The sequence below is a fragment of the Stigmatopora nigra genome, chromosome 2 (genome assembly GCF_051989575.1).
Source record: "Stigmatopora nigra isolate UIUO_SnigA chromosome 2, RoL_Snig_1.1, whole genome shotgun sequence".
Classification (NCBI taxonomy): Eukaryota; Metazoa; Chordata; class Actinopteri; order Syngnathiformes; family Syngnathidae; genus Stigmatopora; species Stigmatopora nigra.
Window position 1 is genome coordinate 3,967,139 of NC_135509.1, and position 19,629 is coordinate 3,986,767.

The 19,629-nt window shown below is 38.6% G+C and overlaps 1 protein-coding gene across 3 annotated transcripts; it reads left to right on the forward strand.

Annotated features, from left to right (window-relative positions):
• The first annotated feature begins 4,623 nt into the window (after nucleotides 1–4,623).
• hmbox1b (homeobox containing 1 b) lies at nucleotides 4,624–19,450 on the forward strand. 3 transcript variants are annotated; one of them, XM_077710703.1, is made up of 11 exons: nucleotides 4,624–4,827; nucleotides 5,917–6,063; nucleotides 7,587–8,245; nucleotides 9,785–9,870; nucleotides 10,487–10,597; nucleotides 12,677–12,827; nucleotides 13,294–13,376; nucleotides 13,563–13,658; nucleotides 14,368–14,462; nucleotides 14,563–14,646; nucleotides 15,241–19,450. In XM_077710703.1, the coding sequence occupies exons 3-11, from the start codon at nucleotides 7,599–7,601 to the stop codon at nucleotides 15,382–15,384; spliced, it is 1,497 nt and encodes a 498-aa protein (XP_077566829.1). In that variant the 5' UTR covers nucleotides 4,624–4,827; nucleotides 5,917–6,063; nucleotides 7,587–7,598; the 3' UTR covers nucleotides 15,385–19,450. The 3 variants fall into 3 exon arrangements, with proteins under 3 accessions (XP_077566829.1, XP_077566827.1, XP_077566828.1); XM_077710701.1 differs by lacking the exon at nucleotides 5,917–6,063; XM_077710702.1 differs by lacking the exon at nucleotides 5,917–6,063 and having other exon boundaries at nucleotides 14,371–14,462.
• The last annotated feature ends 179 nt before the right edge of the window (nucleotides 19,451–19,629 follow it).

The following is a 19,629-nucleotide window of genomic DNA, read 5'->3' on the forward strand; positions in this document are numbered from 1 at the left end:
GACTGGCTGAGATACTGCATAATGTCATCCTGAATTCACTGAGGGTAATAAACGTGGTGAATTCAAGATAGTATCTAATGCCATGCATGTTTTTGGAGCTGTGAGGAAACCGCGGTATTCAGAGAAAACCCAAGTTAAAACCAGAAAGAACATTGGTGAGGACCGACATGGGATGGAACCCCAAGACATTGAGGCTGACTCCCAAACCAATCGTCCACCGGGACACAATAAATAAAGTTGTTAATTTTATATTAAACGACAAAATAGTGGCCTGCTGGAGCGAGTAGATAGAGCGTCGGTCTCACAGGTCTGGGGTTCTCAGATCAAATCCAGGTGATGTCCACTACCTGTGTGGAGTTTGCATGTTCTCCCCGGCCTGCGTGGGTTTCCTCCGGGTACTCCGGTTTCCTCCGACTTTCCAATAACATGCATGGAAGGCTGATTGGACCCTCTAAATTGGCCCTAAGTATTGGTGTGAGAGTGCATGGTTGTCCATCTCCTTGTGCCGTGTGTTTGGTGAGCCATCGATTCAGGGTGTGAAGAACTCTACATAAGTTACTAAAATGTATTCAACATCAGAATAGTAAACAATAAAGGTGATCTTCAAGACCAAAATTTTGGAAAAACCAGTATTTTTAGACTAATAGCTCAGAATGGTGTTGAAGCACCCAAGGCGACATTCAGTAGTCGTCTGGGTCTTGACTCCTGGAAGTCTTTTTACACATATATATGTACTGTTCTCACTAATTAAAAAGCAATCTTCATGGTGAGTGTGGAGCATTTGGCTGACTTCACATATTTATTTGCACTTCTTCCCAAATTGGTAATATCAAATATATTTCATATGTTATCTAAGAAGAAGGAACATCTGAACTGTGCTGGTTTCCACAATGTACATTATATTAGAAAGCAATTTTCAAAATCTTTGCTCTTTTTAATGAAAACTTGGAAATTGTTTATTTGAAGTATGAAAAAGATTAAAAGATAAATTAAAATGTTTATTTACCTTTCTTCTTGTCACTGATAAAATCCACTTGTTAAGGCTGAAGAAACGTGTGTTTGAGGCACCTTCCATCAACTTCATTTCCGGGTAAAAGGGTGCAAGGCATACACCAGTCTGACAGGTTGCGTTGCGTCACAGAAATACAGCAATTAAAACCATTAGGCATTCATTTTGTTGTTATGATTTGGGGTAGGAGATTCCATCTAGTGATGATGAGACCTGTCAAGGTCTTTTTTTCCCCCCTTCTTATTATTTCCTCATTATGGGGGATTCTTTTTGTAAGAATCTGTCATTGACATAGTCCCTCAGAGGGGAGTTGACACTATTCTGTATATTTTTGGGTTGCATACCACACGGAGAACCTGTTAGTTCCTGCGCAGTCGTGCAAAAACTAATCACAAATGATAGGGTAGTCAGAAATACAAAAAACTCCTGAAGATTATGTTGTCATTTTCATAATTTGTCTACAGATTGACTTTAAAGTTTATCCTTCAGATCCAGAGGCCAAAATTTTTCATATGTTCATCAAGGTTTGGTTTATGATGAACACCCTTGTTTGAGTGGGCATGTAGGGTGTTCACATTTCATATACTTGAATATTTCCTTGTGTTACAATGAATTTGTTTGTAAAACTCTTTGTCATGTAAATGTTTTTCTGTGGTTATTGTTTGCACACTTGCAATTACAATTGGGACTTGTTATTGTGGTGATGCCAGTTATTTTCTCAAGAACAATAGATAAGTTTGGTCTCTCATAGTGGCATTTTGTTAAAATAATACTATAATTCTAGCTTTGTTGCAATTACATTTTTTATTTTTGCTTTTGTAATTTTATTTTGTATGTAACATTTCAATGTAAAGAAATAAACATTGAAAAATCCAACCAATATATCAACCACTATGTCATTCTTGTATTGAACATTAATAAATGTCATCTTGTTTTGGAGCAATTCTCCTTATGTAATGCTAGCTACTACATGTATTCATATGGTACTTTATTTGGAATCTTGACTGTCCATTATTTAAGTCTGGCTGTGATTATCCTAATATTTAATACTGTTTTATTATTTTTATATATTCTGTTTGATCTTAAAGTAAGTATGTTGAGTTGTTGGGACATTTTCCTCTTTAATATAGGAACTATATTATTATAACAAAAATATTTTATCCCCTCTCAGAGAAGAACAACACAACATCACAACACCCTCAGATCTATTTAAAAAAACATTTAATACATTTACAATACATTGGAACATTTAGAAAAATAAGTCATGTCATTGCATTGTCAATTAAATGTTGTCAGTCTAACACAGCGGTCTTCAACCATTGGTCCACAAACTACCTTGTGCCAGTCTATCAGAAACATATATATTAACATTTTGAATCTTTCCTTCTTACTTGAAATGAGAAATATTGTTATGATAATAATAATAATAATAAATAATTGCTATTATGCTTGATACTTGTTTTACTTTTTGGTTTTGTTGGCCTGATCGCCTAACTCGATTCTCTATCCCAGTAAAAGCTGTGGATCCACATTCCCGCCATGTATGTGTGTTCTTCTGAAAACTGATCACCTCTTTGTCATCGTTTTTTTTTAATTTTTTAAATCTACTAGTATGTCGCTTGCGTGATTCCCCGAATCATTTCCTGGTGGTAGGCCACTCTTCCAGGCATTCACTATCTCAGCAATGTTGCCATGTTGTCGTCTTTAACAACTTGATCTTGCCCATGTATGTGCTATCTTGTACTTAACTCAGCTCTTATTTTAGTTTGAAAAGACAGTTTTTTATTACATACAGACACAGGTTTTTTTTAAAAAAATTTGAATATTCAACCAACTTCATAATCAGAACAAAAAAACATGTAAAGTCAACAATTGCTTTTATTCTTTATTATAATTCAGTGCTTATTTGATCTGATAATAAAATAGATCACAGACTTGCAACAATACTATATGTAATGCATTAGGTTTTGAATACATTTGAGCACAACTCTATGTGACTAAAACACATTATAAGTGATGATACACAGAAAGAACTGGTATCAATTTATTAAGCATTTAAGGTTGGCTTATCTGTGTTCCACCGGTTATGACACTGTCTGGTGGGGATTTTTGTAGGTGTGGCATCACTGCGTGATATAACAATTGACAACTCCCACATATTCTATTACCTTATTTTCTTGCATATAAGCCGTATATGTAACAAAATAAAAGATGTCTAAATCAAGAGTACGTCTAATATGCACACAAGAAAGACTACATCTCCTAATATTAAGGCTATTCTTTTTACATTTTCTGCACAACTGTCATACCATGCGCTGTAATTACAATGTGCTCCGCCTTGTAGATATCACACAGTTGACAGGACAAGTAACTGGAGTCATGAGAACTTCTCTGGAGAGCTTGGTCAATCAAAACAAAACAAAACAAACAAACCAAAAATTAAACAAAAAAACTTTAATGTGGCTATTATTTTTCATGATTATGAGCAAAGGTTCGATCCTAGGTCAGTCCTCACTGTGTGGGGTACCCCAGTACACCCGATATCCCAAAAGGATGCAGGGTAGGTATATGTGGTTACTGCATCGGCCTCACAGCTCTAGGGTCCTGGGTTCAAATCCAGGTCAGTTCACCTGGATATCCTAATGATGGATTTGTTTAAAATAAATACTAGGAACAAAGCTACTAGTGGATTTTTCATACTGTGTCATCAATGGGGAGGCGCGTCAGCCTCATAGTGGGTGACCTGGGTTCAAATCCAGGTCAGGTCTAATTGTGTGGAGTTTGCATGATCTACCCAGGCCTGTGTGGGTTTTTTTCCTGGTACTCTGGTTACCTCCCATATTCCAAAGACGTGCATGGTAAGCTGATTGGACACTCTAAATTGGTATGAGGGTGAATAGTTGTTTGTCTTCTTGTGCCCTGCGATTGGCTGGCCACCAATTCAGAGTGTCCCCCGTTTCTGGCCCAAAGTCAATTGGGATGGGCTCCAGCACCCCTAACAACCCTAGTGTGGATAAAGCAGTTCAGAAAATGAGATGAGAGGTGTCTTCAATGCCTTTTAAAACGCATACTGCCTGCAAGTTTGGAAATCATTAGTGTATATTATGTATACTTTATTTTGCTGCCCTCTGTTGTTTTCTCAAAGACTGTGCAAACCACCTTTGACATTGAGCTGTCAAAAAGGCCTAATCCGACTTTATGTTTATGAGGGCAAATATTATCACCACCAAAGATGTTCTTTAATTTCTCAATGGATAATGCATTCATCTGTAAGCTTAGGACTTGATTTATTGCATTGGAGCTCATAAGAGGAGATAAAAACCTCAATACAGTACCCCAAAAATATCAGCAATGACAAGTGCAAAAGACAAAATAGGTAAAACAAATGTTTTTTACACAACATGAAAGATGTGTATATAGTTTGCATGAACTGAAAATTTAAAATAGTTTGAAGGAATTCAAATATTACTGTGTTTCAGTGAAAACTGTAGTTTTGTGCCACCAGCACCTCACTGTTTCTTCCTTTAAGGGATTTGTAGTTTTTACTCTCAATAACCATGCCGCATGTTGGGGACATTTTTCAAGCGAAAACTACATTTCCCTAAAATCTCCTCGAAAGTGCTACTTGTCAATATGGCTGTTGTCAGACAGACAAAGCGAAGAGGCGAATAATTCGCCTCTGATTAGAAATCCTTGGAAAAATAGTGGATCGGGGTACTGACATCAAACTGCGGTAATATTGGGCCTCATTTCAAGTCAAGGTAGGCTTTTGGTCGCCTTGTTGAAGTTAGATGGTGAAGCGGACAGTGCAAACCGAGGTAAGTCTTGCAGTTTGACACACAATATACAGTAAAGGTTGTTATATTAAAATCAAATCATTGCGAACAGCACCCTTCGGTGTGTCCTCCGTCAGCTAGTCATCGCTTAGGCAAAGCTAGCGTGTATTGCTACCAAGCGCATACCGCATAGTTAATGAAACGTTCTATTATCTTTTTAGTTTTGTACTTGTGGCGCGATGCAGATCAAAATCATTCCATACATTCATTCCAGATCGGGTGTTTATACGATGGCTTATGGGACATTATCTGTTTGCCATCGCAACAATTGCTAACCTTAGCTGTTTGGGCAAAAGGGCGTGAAAGCTGCCATCACTAGTTGGCTTGCCCTCAAGTGATTTAGTCAAAGATCCTACGTCTGCGACCCTAAAGAAAACCAAAACCCATAACATGTTACTTAACTTTCTGGAAAACAGTTTCTAAAATAGTATCTTCATGATACGGATCTTCTTACAAGATTTTTGTAGGAAGATCCGTGTAGAAAATATGCAATGGTGTAATGTAGTAATCACGCACTGGATGAGCGTAAACCCCATGAGAAAGATCGGCATATCCGCTTTTAATGTTTGATTAAAATTAGGTTTCTCAAAGTGATACGTGGGCGGCCTGGTGGTGAGAGTGGTTCGCGCGTCGGCGCCACAGCTCTGGGGTCCTGGATTCGAGTCCACCATCTGTGTGGAGTTTGCATGTTCTCTGTGGCTCCTCCCACATTCCAAAAACACGCATGAGAGGCTGATTGGACAATCTAGGTATATGTGTGTGTACGGTTGTCCACCTACTCGTGCTCTACTTCAGAAGTGACCTTTTGAAATACATCTATAATCTATGAATACTTGTAGTGTCAAGTTAAAGTGTCATAAACTTTTCATTTCTGCTCTCATCTACAGTGTTCATAACTCAATTATAAAATTATAAAAATGTCACCCCTCAAACAAATGCTCTGTTTTCGCGTGTTTGCAACATAGTGAGACCACACGAACACATGTAATAAACACAGCAATAAGAATTCAGACAACATCAACAATATTTTTCATTCATTTATTGATCTTCCATACCATGCATCCTCAAAAGGTTTGCGGGGGTTGCTGAAGCCTAACCCAGCTGACTTCGGACGAAAGGCAGACTACACACTAGACTGGTCGCCAAACGACCTTACGCACTCACAATTATACCGCCACCAGTGGGAATTGAGCCCGCTTCTCCCCACATCAAAGTCGGGTGAGTGAACTTCTATTCCACGAGGCGGTTCAGTCAGCCACACCATGTCTTAAATTGAATTATTTAAATGGACTAGAGTACAGAAGAGAATCCAGTATACTCTAAAATTGCCTGCGACCTAGACACAGGTGCCCTGATTCTTGGGAGAAGTGACAAATGGTAATAAATAAGCTGATTTTCCTATAATATAAGACCACCCAAAGGGGGTCTGGAATTAAACCGAGTATGCAGAGAGGTGCATAATGAGGGATGGATGCTCGTATCTCAAATTTATCTCGTATCTCAAGGAAAATATTTCCCCGGAATTTTCCTCGTATCTCAAATTTCTCGTATGTTGGGGCACTCGTATGTCAAGTTATTACTGTATTACATCGAGCTACTAATAGCATTAATTAGATTAATTTACAAAAAAAATGCTTCTTAGAGAAGCTGAAGAATGCATCTTTAAACAGGGGTGCCAGTCATTATGGAGGCCAGTGTTACTCTGTTAATGCATGAACAGCAGAGTTAATGATTGCTCTGCTTACCGATTTGAGCATAAGAAAATGCTTGCTCAAAATCTGCTACCCAAGATTAATTTATATATGTTAAATAGATGTATTCTGCTGATATCAGCTTTCCTTTGTAACTTTGCTTGATAATCAATTACATCTGTAGCGAACTTCACAAAGCCATACTGATAATGCAGCAAACATCAATGTTCAGCTATAATACCAAACTACTCTTTAGCTGTGTGTACAATGCATGCACATACTGGGCCAAAGTAGCTGTTCAATCGTCATCCCAATTTTAATTTTCCGTGTTATTTTAAAGTTGTTTTGCCACTTCTGTTTAATGCATCTGACCAATGAGGGTGAACAGCCTTTAATTCTGAAAATCTTCTATAATTTTGCACTGAGATTTGTACTATCCATCCATCAAACATCAAACACATTTTAATCCTCATAGTTATAAGGTGGAGGCACAAAATGTACTGCAGTCTTGTTCTAGACACATTGATTTTTTAGCATAGTAAATTGCTTATGAAAAGCATTGAGCGTGGGAGGTGCGCATATAGGAGCTGTTAAAGAATGGCGGACAGAATGTTAAGATCGAATCAGCTGTCAAGGTGACTCTGGCACTTTGTGTGTTGCTTGCCAGTCTCCCAAAAATAGCAGATTTTTTTTTCCATGCTTGGCCCCTCCCTTCCTTTTTCGTTTCACACTTCTATCTCTCACTCTTCATTTTCTTATCTGCCACGGCTTTATTTTCATCTTGCAGTTTTTGTTCTCTTACTTTCCTTACAGTTTCTCTTGACTTTCCCATCGCTGCTTCATCTCTCTCCCACATCCTTCTCCTTTTCTCTGTCCATCTGCAGCTGTGTCATTTTTCACCTTTTCCTCCCTAATCCTCTCATTTCCCCGTCGTCAATCCCTTCATCTCTCCAGTTCTGTCTCCTTGCAGCTTTTTACCTCAGATACCCTTTGCATTTTCTTTACTTCTGCGCTGTTCTCAGTCACACAACCATTCTGTTTTGTCTCCAGTTCAGCATCAGGATGTCTGACTTCAACGAAGAACCACGCTTCACTATTGAGCAAATAGATTTGCTGCAGCGGCTGCGTCGCTCCGGCATGACCAAACAGGAGATTCTCCATGCACTTGAAACTTTGGACCGGCTGGACCGGGAGCATGGTGACAAGTTTGGTCGCCGCACCTCATCCTCATCCTCTTCTTCCTCCTCCTACCTGGTAGGCGGGTCAAACAACTGCACCAACAACTCTGCCTCCAACAACACTGCCTCGGCAACCACCACCACCTCCACTGTGACGTGCAACGGCGCCATCAACAATGGCGAAGTCAACGTTGGCGAACACTCCACAACCATTGCCTCCTCTACGACCTCCAAGATGTCCACAGCCACGCAGACTCAGTTTGGCAGTAATGGGGGGCTCTCACCCTCTCTTAGTAACAGCTATGACACCTCCCCTCCGCCAGCTCCGCCTCCAGCCCCTACTATCTTGCCCTCACCTGTCTCACTTGTGGCACTGCCACCGAATGGCCGTGATAGTCTTGCTGCCACACCCAACGGAAAGTTGTCACCTCCCCGGTATCCTGTAAATAATGCGGCAGCAGCGAGAACCTTTGGGTTTGAGGCCATAGAAGAGGACCTTGACATTGACGATAAAGTGGAAGAGATGATGAGGTCAGTAGAAACTAAACTGACTATTTTTTTGTTTGTTTATTTTTAAGCACTTTACTGGAGTATTTGTAAATGCCCAATTTCAGTGACATGGGTTTTACTTAACTGTACATGAATTCTGTCACTGACCTTTGTAATATTTGACCCTTTCACTTCCCCAAACTCGAAAACCGAAGAAAACATTTAGAATTCCATGATGATAAACAGCAGTCAAAAGAGAATTCTTGTTGCTGTTAGACAGCCAATTAGAAGCCAAAGGAGTATGGCGTTTGTCAAGCAGAATGCAACGCTACCGCAACAAATTCAAAATAAAATAACAGATACAGAAAATGTATTTACACTCTGGGGGATTTTGCAACTTTGATCTGGTTTTCGTAGTATATTAGAGCCAGCCTGTGTACAATAGTGTACAATAAAATTCTTTCTAATCTGAAAAATAAGAAGTGAAAAAATTTATAATCCATTCCTTTTTTTGGTATTACACAGTAGAAAAACCTGAAATCATCATGCTCATGTTCCAGTAGCAATGTGGTAGTTGGAGCCATTACAGTCCATCAGAATACTCCCCTTAGTCACATTTTCATCAGTCTCTAAGCACTTTACACATTAGCCGTCTCCTAACACTATGAACCTCTGCCTTCATGCTGCCTGATATGATAAATCGGAACATGTCCTCGCTGCATTAGCTGTTGCCCCTCTTTGTGCACTTACTTCAATGTCCTACCTTAGTATAAGAAGTAAGATTCAAGTCCATTCCGCAACAGTATGATAATGCATAACCTTTCACAGGGCTGTGGGCGTATGACGTCCCTTTTCTAGCTTTTCAATAAACCGATGTTATCCTTGTCTTTTTTCTCACCTCAAAGTGCAGTTGAGTGGATTGCCTGAACCTCTCCCTCAGCCTTCTCGACAAAGCTTGACATGCATCCTTTGTCTAGTACAAAAGCTTGTGCTACATTGATTAATTGCTGTCAATACAGGCAGCTTTTTTATCCATGTCTAATTTTAGCTGTACCACAAGACAGCAGTATGGAGTATGTTGGACTAAGCCTACTTTGGAGTCAGTATTATAAATGTAGAACGTATTTTTTCTTCCTAAGGACTGCTAAGATTTCCATAAGCCCAGCATCCCTAACTGTTTGGAGGCTTTTGTATGTAATTTATGACCACAAATCCATCTTTAGTCCTGTCTTTGGCAACATCCATGCTTTTTTTTGATGATTATAAACTGTTGTCATACAAAATTCATACATGTACTTCTGGTTGATGGCTTGAAAAGATATGCGTCAACATACTGCATAAATGCTATGCAATATTAATTAATAATTATATATGCCATATAAATCTTAGCCATCTGAATACTGAACACTCAGAAATAAACAATTGGACTTCCTGACAAGAAACAGTGCCTAAAACTATACATTTAAATTTAGTTTTGGTTGCATTGTTTCTGTCTGTAAAATAGCATTCAATTATTTAAGATGTGTTGAATGCATTCTAAATGATGCATTTTGCACAGTCTAATGCTGTGTTTTGTTGCAGGAGGGATAGCAGCATGGTCAAAGAGGAGATTAAAGCCTTCTTGGGGAACCGCAGAATCTCTCAGGCCGTGGTAGCACAAGTCACCGGTGAGTTCCAGACACAGGGACAAAGCCGATTTAGAACCAACTATCCTATTGTTGCTCTTTGGTGTTCTCTGTAAACTAAGTACATCATTTCCAATACTTTTGACTATTTTTGTTGTATTTTTATTTTTTTTTCCTCTTTAATTCAGTTATGGTATATGCTATTACTTGCTACTATGTGCTGTTAACTTTGTGGTGGGCTGGGCAAATGGGCACCTGGGCCTTCACTGAACCCTTTGGAAATTTGTTAGTAAGTTTTACATTTTACAATGCTTAAAATAGATTTGTATTGAAAGTGAACTAGACCATTTTTAGTGGGGGCAAAAGGGAAAGTGTTCTCTTTTGAAGTCTTCCAATAGTGCCAATACCCGGTAATTGCAGGGTTTTAAAACACTTTCGTGGATTATTTTTTTCTACAAACATGTTCAGTAGACGTGACTTATTTTGAATAACCCAAAAATACACTAGTGATGCAACTAGCTAAAGTACAAAAGTCATTGACTGCATTCTGTTCTCATTTTTCCTTTTGTCTCTAGAATTACTTCAATGGATTTGTCAGCACACTGTGCCAGGGCTTGATGTAAAACATTGACTAATTTGATGTCTGGCTACCTTCCAGGCATCAGCCAGAGCAGAATCTCACACTGGCTACTGCAGCATGGTTCTGACCTGAGTGAGCAGAAAAAGAGGGCTTTTTATCGCTGGTACACCTTGGAGAAAACAACTCCAGGTAATAGCTCATCTCTGATGCAAAAAATGTCTAATGTCTTGTCATTTAAAAAAAAATATTTGTTTTAACACAAAGATCAGTTTTATTGCTTCAAAACAAAAAAGAAAATGAAAAATCTGTGATTATAAACCACTAGACATCAGTTTCACCATCAATGCTCCTATCACACACCCGCATGCATGTGGATGACACAAACCAATCTGCATGACGACCAATAGCTATGTCTGATCTTAATATGAAACAAACTGAAAAATAAACAGATATTAACAGGAAAGATGGCTGCAGATAAAAAAATACAGGCTTAAAATAGGTAAATAAAATAAAGTCTTTATATAGGAACACAGGGTAATATTTCTAAGACAGTGATGTAGAACAGTTTATGTAAACAAAACTTTAGGTTAATATGGTTAGACATTTGCAGGTTTAAGTTGTATGCGATATTTTTATAGCTCACACAAACTGCCACAGCCTATCTTATATTGTGCGATTCGAACAAACAGCTCCAAAGCGAGTTGGCCACATTCCACAATACAAGGAAACAATTGCAAACCCTGTTAGCCAGCCTATGTTACATTTCGTCAGGCGAACAAACAATTGCAAGGCCATCAGGTTCGCTATCTTACATTTTGTTGTGTGAACAAACAATTACAAGGCCAGTTAGTTAACCTATCCTACATTCCACTGTCTTGACAAACAATTGTAAAACCAGTTTGGCCACATGGCTCGACATGAACAAACAATTATTAAGCCGGTTGGCAGGTCTACCCCACATAGGTATGTTTTACCTGCACTACAATAAATATCTGATAAGCTTGATGTACTATGTTGTTCTTCAGTTTTATAGCAATTGGTTAGGATAAAATACATGGGTCTAGAGCAGGGGTAGGCAAACTATTCCAAAAAGGGCCGCAGTGAGTGTGGGTTTTTGTTCCAACATATAAGAGGAAACTTTTCCACCAATCTGGTATCTTAGAAGTGTAATCAATGGATTGCAGTCAGGCGCTTCTTGTTTCAGCAGAAACCTCATTGGTTAAACTGTTGAATTGGTTGGAACAAAAACCTGCCTCGAGGATCGGTTTGCCCACATCTGGTCTAAAGGAATACTTGCCAAAGAATATATGTAAAAAAAAAAGCTGTACATGTTAAAAGGATGTTATCAAGGCTACACCTAAAGCACAGTCAGATGTGGAGGTTTAAACAGGCAACATGCTGACATTGCATCTCTAGCATAATTGTGCTGTATCAACCTATAGACAGGCAGCAGACATCCCACGCTTTGTCCTCTGCGGCATGCTCCTTAGTGGAGGTTTGCCAATGCCATCAGCACTGCAAACGGCTCTTTCTCTGTGATATTTATGGCCACATTGAGCCAAGCCAAGGAGGTACTTTACTCCGTTCAATAGATTGGACTTTCCTGAACCATTGGCCATTTCTTTCTTTGTAAAATAAACCAAAAAGCGCAAAACCAGTTTTATCCCGTTTTCCTTTTGGCCAGAAATCCAAAGATGCTACCCATGACGTCAAGGGCAATGTGTCGCAATGTGTCCTCTTGCGTTTAATTTCATTTACGTAGCCGCCAGCGTTGTTGTTGTTTTTTTTACAACTACGTTGATTGTTTTATTGAAGAATCGTTTATAGATGTATAGCCGTGGAGGAAATTGGTATAACAAAAACACTACCACTGTGATCCAGTTGGTAAGTAGCAAAGTCTGTTGCTTGGATCCAAACATTTTACTGAATACTGTTTTGACCAAGAGACAAATGGCGCGGCCAATGAATTTGGGTGTTTTTCAGGCTAAACTACAGGTGGTTAGCATGTGGTCTAGGCGTAGTTACCAATGGCATGGGAATCAAAACAACAAGGCTACAGCCGGCATTGTTGGCCCTGGCAGCGCAAAAAGTGTACCAAAAAAAAACTGATTTTGATTACAGCTCATTAATTATTAATTTTTCAATCACCATGCTTGCTAATGGAATTGAGGATGGTAAATGCAAAACGTATACCACAATGGTGTTAAAGACATTCAGCTACACTAATATAATGAATATTCGGTAACCTGCTGCCTTTTTTCGATACAGGTGCCACTCTGAACATGCGGCCGGCGCCGATACCTCTGGAGGACATGGAGTGGAGGCAAACTCCTCCACTGTCCACTGCCCCGGGAACTTTCCGACTTCGGCGGGGAAGCCGCTTCACTTGGAGGAAAGAGTGTCTGGCTGTGATGGAGAGGTAAGGAGACTGATTCAAAGGTTTCATAACGATGAGAAAATTTCCGAATGATTTTCTGTTCTCCACAAAAAAAGTTTACATGAAGGGTTGGCAAACCGGTCCTGGCGGGCCGCTTTGGGTGTATGTTTTTGTTCCAACCGATCCATCACAGAAACTTTGACCAATGAGATTTCTGCAGAAAAAACGAGAAGCACCTCACTGCAATCCACTGATTGCACTTGTAGGACACCATAAACCGGACACCATGTTTTCTGGATAGTCCTGTTTGCTCCCACATTCCAAAAACATTATTGGAACCTCTAAATTGCCCCTAAGAATCAGTGTGAGTGTGAATGGTTGTTCATCTACTTGTGCCCTGCGTTTGACTGGCCAACAATTCACGTAGCTGGGACAGGCTCCAGCACCCACCAAACCCAACAGACAATAAATGAAGTATAATATTTTTTGTTTATTGACTTTTTTTTAGCTACTTCAATGACAACCAGTACCCGGACGAGGCCAAAAGGGAGGAAATCGCCAACGCCTGCAATGCCGTTATTCAGAAACCAGGTACAACATGGAAACTGCTAATACTTGCGTCTATAATATTTTGTACATTCAAAGACCTAATATTAGACAATTCTGCATCTAAGAAAGACAGTCAAGTTATTTGCTTTTGTTTGGATGATAAAAGGGCCAAGGTTGACCCTGTAGTGCAATGAGTCAGGGCATTAAGACCCTTTTGATATTTTTCAGGAAAAAAGCTGTCTGATTTGGAAAGGGTCACTTCCCTCAAAGTTTACAACTGGTTTGCGAACCGCCGCAAAGAGATCAAAAGACGAGCAAACATTGGTAATGTATCTCAAGCATTGCTCATACCATATAACTTTAATGACATTTTATTACATGGTTTTATTATGGTGTCTGGTTAGTTTTTTTCCCCACAAAAATGTTTATTCAAAAAAATGTATGGCTATTGCGTGATTTCATAACGAGTGGGGATAATTAGAATATTTGGGTCCTTAACAAAGATAAATTTGTTTTGACATTTTGAGCCCGCTTTGGGTGGTCTATTTACAAAACTCCTAAGTTAAAGGTGAATCATTTTATATTGTGACTGCAGTAAAATGACTACCTGCCCCCAGTAAATCGGGAAAATATCCAACATCCTAATAATAGTGAAACTGAGCCGTACACAACATATTAATAATTAGTGGAATGCAACTTGATGTGATAGTGAATGATGTACCCCAATGTGATAGAGTAAAAGTAGTAATTCCTCTTACGAATTTACTCAAACGTGAAACAGTATGTTTTATTACAGCCCACCTCTGTGATAGTGAAAAAAATTGTATGGTAACGTAAATGTTTAAAAAGAACTAATGTATTAGAGTTCTCTTTAGATAACAAATATATTTAAGATTGTTTTTCTGTGTAGATTTGCAAATTGACTGAGGCTCTTTGGGTAAATCATTACTGTATTTTAGTGCAATGACACTGGAAAGCGATTGAGCTACAATTAATCATAAATGTATATCACACTTTGTTCTTTTCCTCCAAGAAGCCACAATCCTAGAGAGTCATGGGATAGATGTGCAAAGTCCAGGGGGACACTCCAACAGTGACGACATTGATGCCAATGATTTTGCAGACCAGGTATAGCAAGGTTTTGGGAGATAGTATTCTTGTGCCTATACTTTCATTACACCAAAATAAATTCTTGCTTCTTTTATGTTTGAATATTTCCTCTCCTAAGGCATGTGATCTGCCGTATTTTGACAAGAGACCACTTAGCAGACCATTTGGCCTTTACCGCTTGGAGCCCACCTCCCCTACACAGGTAATGCGCTATTAATTAAATAATTTATTTACATAGGGTGGGCGATCATCGAGTAGGTAGGTAGGCGTCTAACCAAAGGGCACCAAATTGAAGCATATACAGAGCAGGCAACTTCTCTGGAATTTCAGGAGTTTACCCGGACAAGTAACGCAAACTTGGATTCCTGACAACCTCCCTAAACACCAGAAATCCACCCAAAAAAATTTAAGCAACCATTTCCAATTTAAATGCCTTGAAATTCACACCATCGCTAGACTTCCGTGTCTTACTTCTGCATTTGATTCAATTGCATTGTAAACCAGATGACTTCTGTAGCACGAGTCCATTGTGTATTATTCGAGTTAAAAGCGGCTAACACAAAAACACGTGCTGTATTCCGATATTCCGATGAACTCAACAGCCCGGTTATCTTTTATAGTCTTTTGTTGGTTTCAATGAGAAACATCCTTATACTTTAAGTTGTCATTGAAATTAACAATACCAAACCTCAGAACATCTACATCTACACTGAGCTCTATGTGGGCACTTGGAAAATAAAATTGTATGCACTCCACTCTCTACATTCTTATCCTCCTACCTCCCTTTTTATCTCAGGATGAAAGCGCTGCGCACAGCGAGCACCAGGATCCCATCTCTTTGGCTGTGGAGATGGCCGCTGTAAATCACACCATCTTGGCCCTGTCAAGAACTGGAGGGGTTCCCAGCGACATCAAGACAGAGGTCCTAGAGGATGACTGAATGGTCAAAAATGGAAAGAACAAGAGGACAACAGGAAGGATCAGAGGTGCATTTTAATTGCAGGAACTTTACCTTTTGAATTCAGAACTTTAGGAGAACCATTTTGTGTTTCAACCCTGGGTAGTACAGTATATTTAAATTAAGTTAAGTGCCAGAAAATGACCATGCCTTGTTGCTCTCAAGTTTTAGATAATGATATTGGGAATTTAGTTTGTCACACTAACACAGAACCACACAAGGCATTTGTGCAACAATTTCCAGGAGACGATTGAGTGGATAACGCTTGATAAAATACAAGGGTTTTAGCTTCACAAACAAGGAAAAGGGTGCTTCTAAATACTACCCTTGAGAGAATAAAATCCCAGGATCTGATTTGAGGAAAGAGTTCCCATAGTCCCAACGCACTGTGTTCCTCCAAAAGGCCCGTGACTGGGTCCTCTTGTCTTTCCCAAAACAACCCATGACTGATTGTTTCGACTTCCTGATTCCTGATGAACTAACGAATCTGACAACTAAAGATAAAGCAGTGTTCTCCAAACTATTCCGCAAAGAACCGCAGAGGGCGCAGGATTTCATTCCAACTAAACCGGACAGCCTCTTTTCTCCAATATGGTGTCTTACAAGTGCAAAGTGGTTCTTGTTTTAGCAGAAACCCCATCGGTTAAACTATGTGCTGGATTGGTTGGAACAAAAAACAAGGCCCACACTGCCCCTTCAGGATCGGTTTGGGTCCACAGCCTCCTTTTAATGAAAAACTCTATGGAAGAAGAAAAAAAGCAGTCCTGGCTTTTTCTTACAACCAAAGCCTGCGGTTGTTACTCCTTGTATTCCCTCCTCCCAGGACACTCCTCCTTACCTCTACAGTCTGGTCATCTGAGCCAATCCTCATTCAATCACACTCGACCTCAGAGACAAACTCAACAAGTGTGTACTGTATATACGATGGTTCTTCTAGTTCTCAGTCATCCATACCCACTGATGTGCTACCGACCTATCGCCCCATCCTGGTCATTGTGCAATTGTAGGCCGGAGAAGTGTCTGGACAATGTCTTATGAAGAGCGTCTTCTCCGTCCGAACAAATCCGATAGTCAGGCAGTTCCATTAATCCACATCCCCAACTGTCTGAATGTTTTTACCCCAAACCGGAATTTGTGGAGGTTTTCTGCTGTCGAATGCAAGCCTCAAGATAAATTGCCTTAAGTTCCACCACACCTCTTTTGAATCTCACTGCTTTGCATGTCAGCAATCCTCAATAATACCTTAACACATTTGCCGCCATTGACGTCAACTGGTACGGCCTGACAGTCAGTGAATGAGTTATTATAAGTTTCCATTCTACCGCAGAAAGTCTTTGCAATCATCGTAATATTTAGCAAGGACTTACGTGCTCGAGGCAATGGAGAATCTGTTTATCAGTCAAGGTGATAATCAAGCAAATATTAAGCTATCTACTTATGGAATCTTTGCTTTTTAACACCCTCCATGCCAAAGGAAAATATGCTGTGATGAGGACGGCTCAAAGTCAAACCAACAGAGATTGGTATAACCGTGGTCTTTATGGACATCCAAAGCCAATTCTTCTAATAGATCTGGTGGAATGTTTTAGTCATGTTTTGGGCCAGTGTTACCCAAATGCAGCAAGTTGGAATGCTCACTTACAGAGGCCAGAAGTGTAATTATGGCCTACCTGCAACAATAATGGGATTTTTGTGATTGGAACAGATTTGTTTTCCGAAATTGGGCCATGTGCTAAAACAACACACAGTTTGGTTTGAACTTTGCCAATGTAATTAGCTCAAATGTCATAGAACCAATGCTAAATGTAGTTTATCCTCAGTACATGCCTCTCTCTAAAGAGTGTTTTTTTTTGTTATTATGATTTTTATTTTTTTAATATAACTTAATGCCAATCTCCTTTTGGTGACGTGGCAACTTTGCAGTTAAAATGGACTTGGAACTTTTTCACCAAAGGAATAGATTTGCATTTTGGGAAAAAATGCTCATTTGTGTATTTTCCTTCTATGAGGAGGTTTGTATACACAACCATTCGAAAAATATAGCCAGATTTACTTGGAAATGAGCAGAATCTCTAAAGCTATTCAACTTTCAATCAACTGATGTCATTTCATCGTCTCCATAAATAAGCAGCTGAGCTCTAGTCTCCTAACCTAAAAATGTTTGATACGCAAGTAACCTATTTTGCGGATGGCTGTAGGCTTGCAAAGGAAATATTCACATTACAGCTGATAAATCCTGAAATTACTGATATCATGGACCCGTTTGTTCGAAAATTCAATTTCCCTTATGTTTTTTTTGTTTGTTCCTGCATCGCAGTTTTACACAAATTTTACCAGGGATTAAGTCTGCGCTGATTGTCTTGTTTAATATTGTTTGCGACAATAACAGTATTGAAAACTTTGATCAGCAGAAACCCAGAATAGGTTTTTGTCAGCTGCTAAAAAATATTTACTAAAATTAATTGTAAACAAAAAAACAGCCATTTTTTGGTGCTTGAGTGCTTGAAAAATTTACTAGAACTGACCCCGATTTTGAAGAAGAAATTCAGCCAATTATTTATGTGTCAGTTTGAAGCCCTTTTTTGCTTAGTATCAGAACGAGATGAAGAAATGATCGTTGAATGCGCCTCAGTGGATTGCTTGAATAGTTCAGTGTTTTCCCAAAGTATGAAACTATTCCTTAAGAAAAGGTCTAGAGTAACAATTTTCTAATACTTGATCATGAAAGGAATGTGTAACAAAAGTTTTACCTTCATGCATTTCTATTAGTTGTCGAATCTCAGAATGTGGTTTGAAAGTTGACATAGAAAGTTTATCCACGCTTTCATTCAGTATAAAGTCAATGTGTATGTATGACTGGCACCTGCATTTCAAAAAGGATTTAAAAAAAGGATTTTGCGGTAAAAAAAAAGAAACGTAAATATTTATACTCATTTTTAAAGCTAATGTACAGTGTTTTGCAAAGAAACATGCGTTTTGTTAAATTAATCCAGCTTTTTAAAGTTCACTTTCATTTTGTTAGTCTTATTTTCTATTGTCATTCATTATTACACTGAACAACAGTCTTCCTGTTTGTGTTTGAGGTATTTTGTGAAAGACAAAAAAAGCAATGCACCTTACAAAGAGAAAAATGTAAAGCTTTTAAATTACTCTTGATGTGATCTCGTTACTTCCACTTTAATCGGGCTCCATTGAAATCAATGTAGCTGGAATTGTGAGCTCTGGTGCAGCAAAAGAAGTATAAAATAAGGCAGGTTCTTAATATTTTGGCCTTTATAAACTCACAATGGATTTGACAGTGATTCGTTTTTAAGAACCCAAGGAGGAAAATGACTCAAAAATTAGGACATTTTATCAATGTAGTGTTATGAAAGGACCTCAGCCCAGATAAAGAAAATAAAGCTCATTGTGTCTTTGCCACACACTTAAACATTATGCCGGGAGATTTATATATCTTAAATGATTGAGAAATGAATTGTCTATGTTGTCGCAGAGATTAAATAACAGATTCAAATTCCAATTCTTATAAATCAGTGTTCAAGCTTAACTGATGCCATTACGAGGAGGACAGAAATAACATGTTCAGGTGCTAAAGTAGTGAATCATATATACTGTTTTTTTTTTTTTTTACGGTGACTCTACCGAAAGATAGGCCAGAAGCCAAAACTTTTCCGCCCCTAGCAACTACATGTAGTTCAGTTGTAGTGCTTCTTCTCCAGGGATGTCCTCTCGTCTTACGTCAGGGTTTCCATGTTACATATCCCTCCTCCTTCCCTCCTGTGTAAACACTTCATCCAAATATAGCTCAGATAAAGAGGAATGAATGCTGTTGTATCAATCTCAAAAGCTATGTTATGTTAAATCTTATTGTATTGCCCATTTTGGAATTTAGTGCCTTTTTTGGACAGTAGACTGTTCTGTAATTAAGATGTAGTATATATACATTTTTGTACAGTTTCTTTGTTCTTTTTTTTAAACTTGTGTTTATTTTAGTATGATATATAAATATATATATAATGTATAAGAGAATAAAGCTATATCACTGAAATCTTTGGACTTGATGATGGGTGATAATCACAAATATTGCAAAATACATATCTTAATATTTTATTTAAATTATTAAAATGCACTAATTATTGATACATGAGGGGCTAAAATCTGTTTACTATTGAGGGAATACATTTTTTAAACAGTATTGGAATAAAACCAATCTGTGTGCATTTTTTC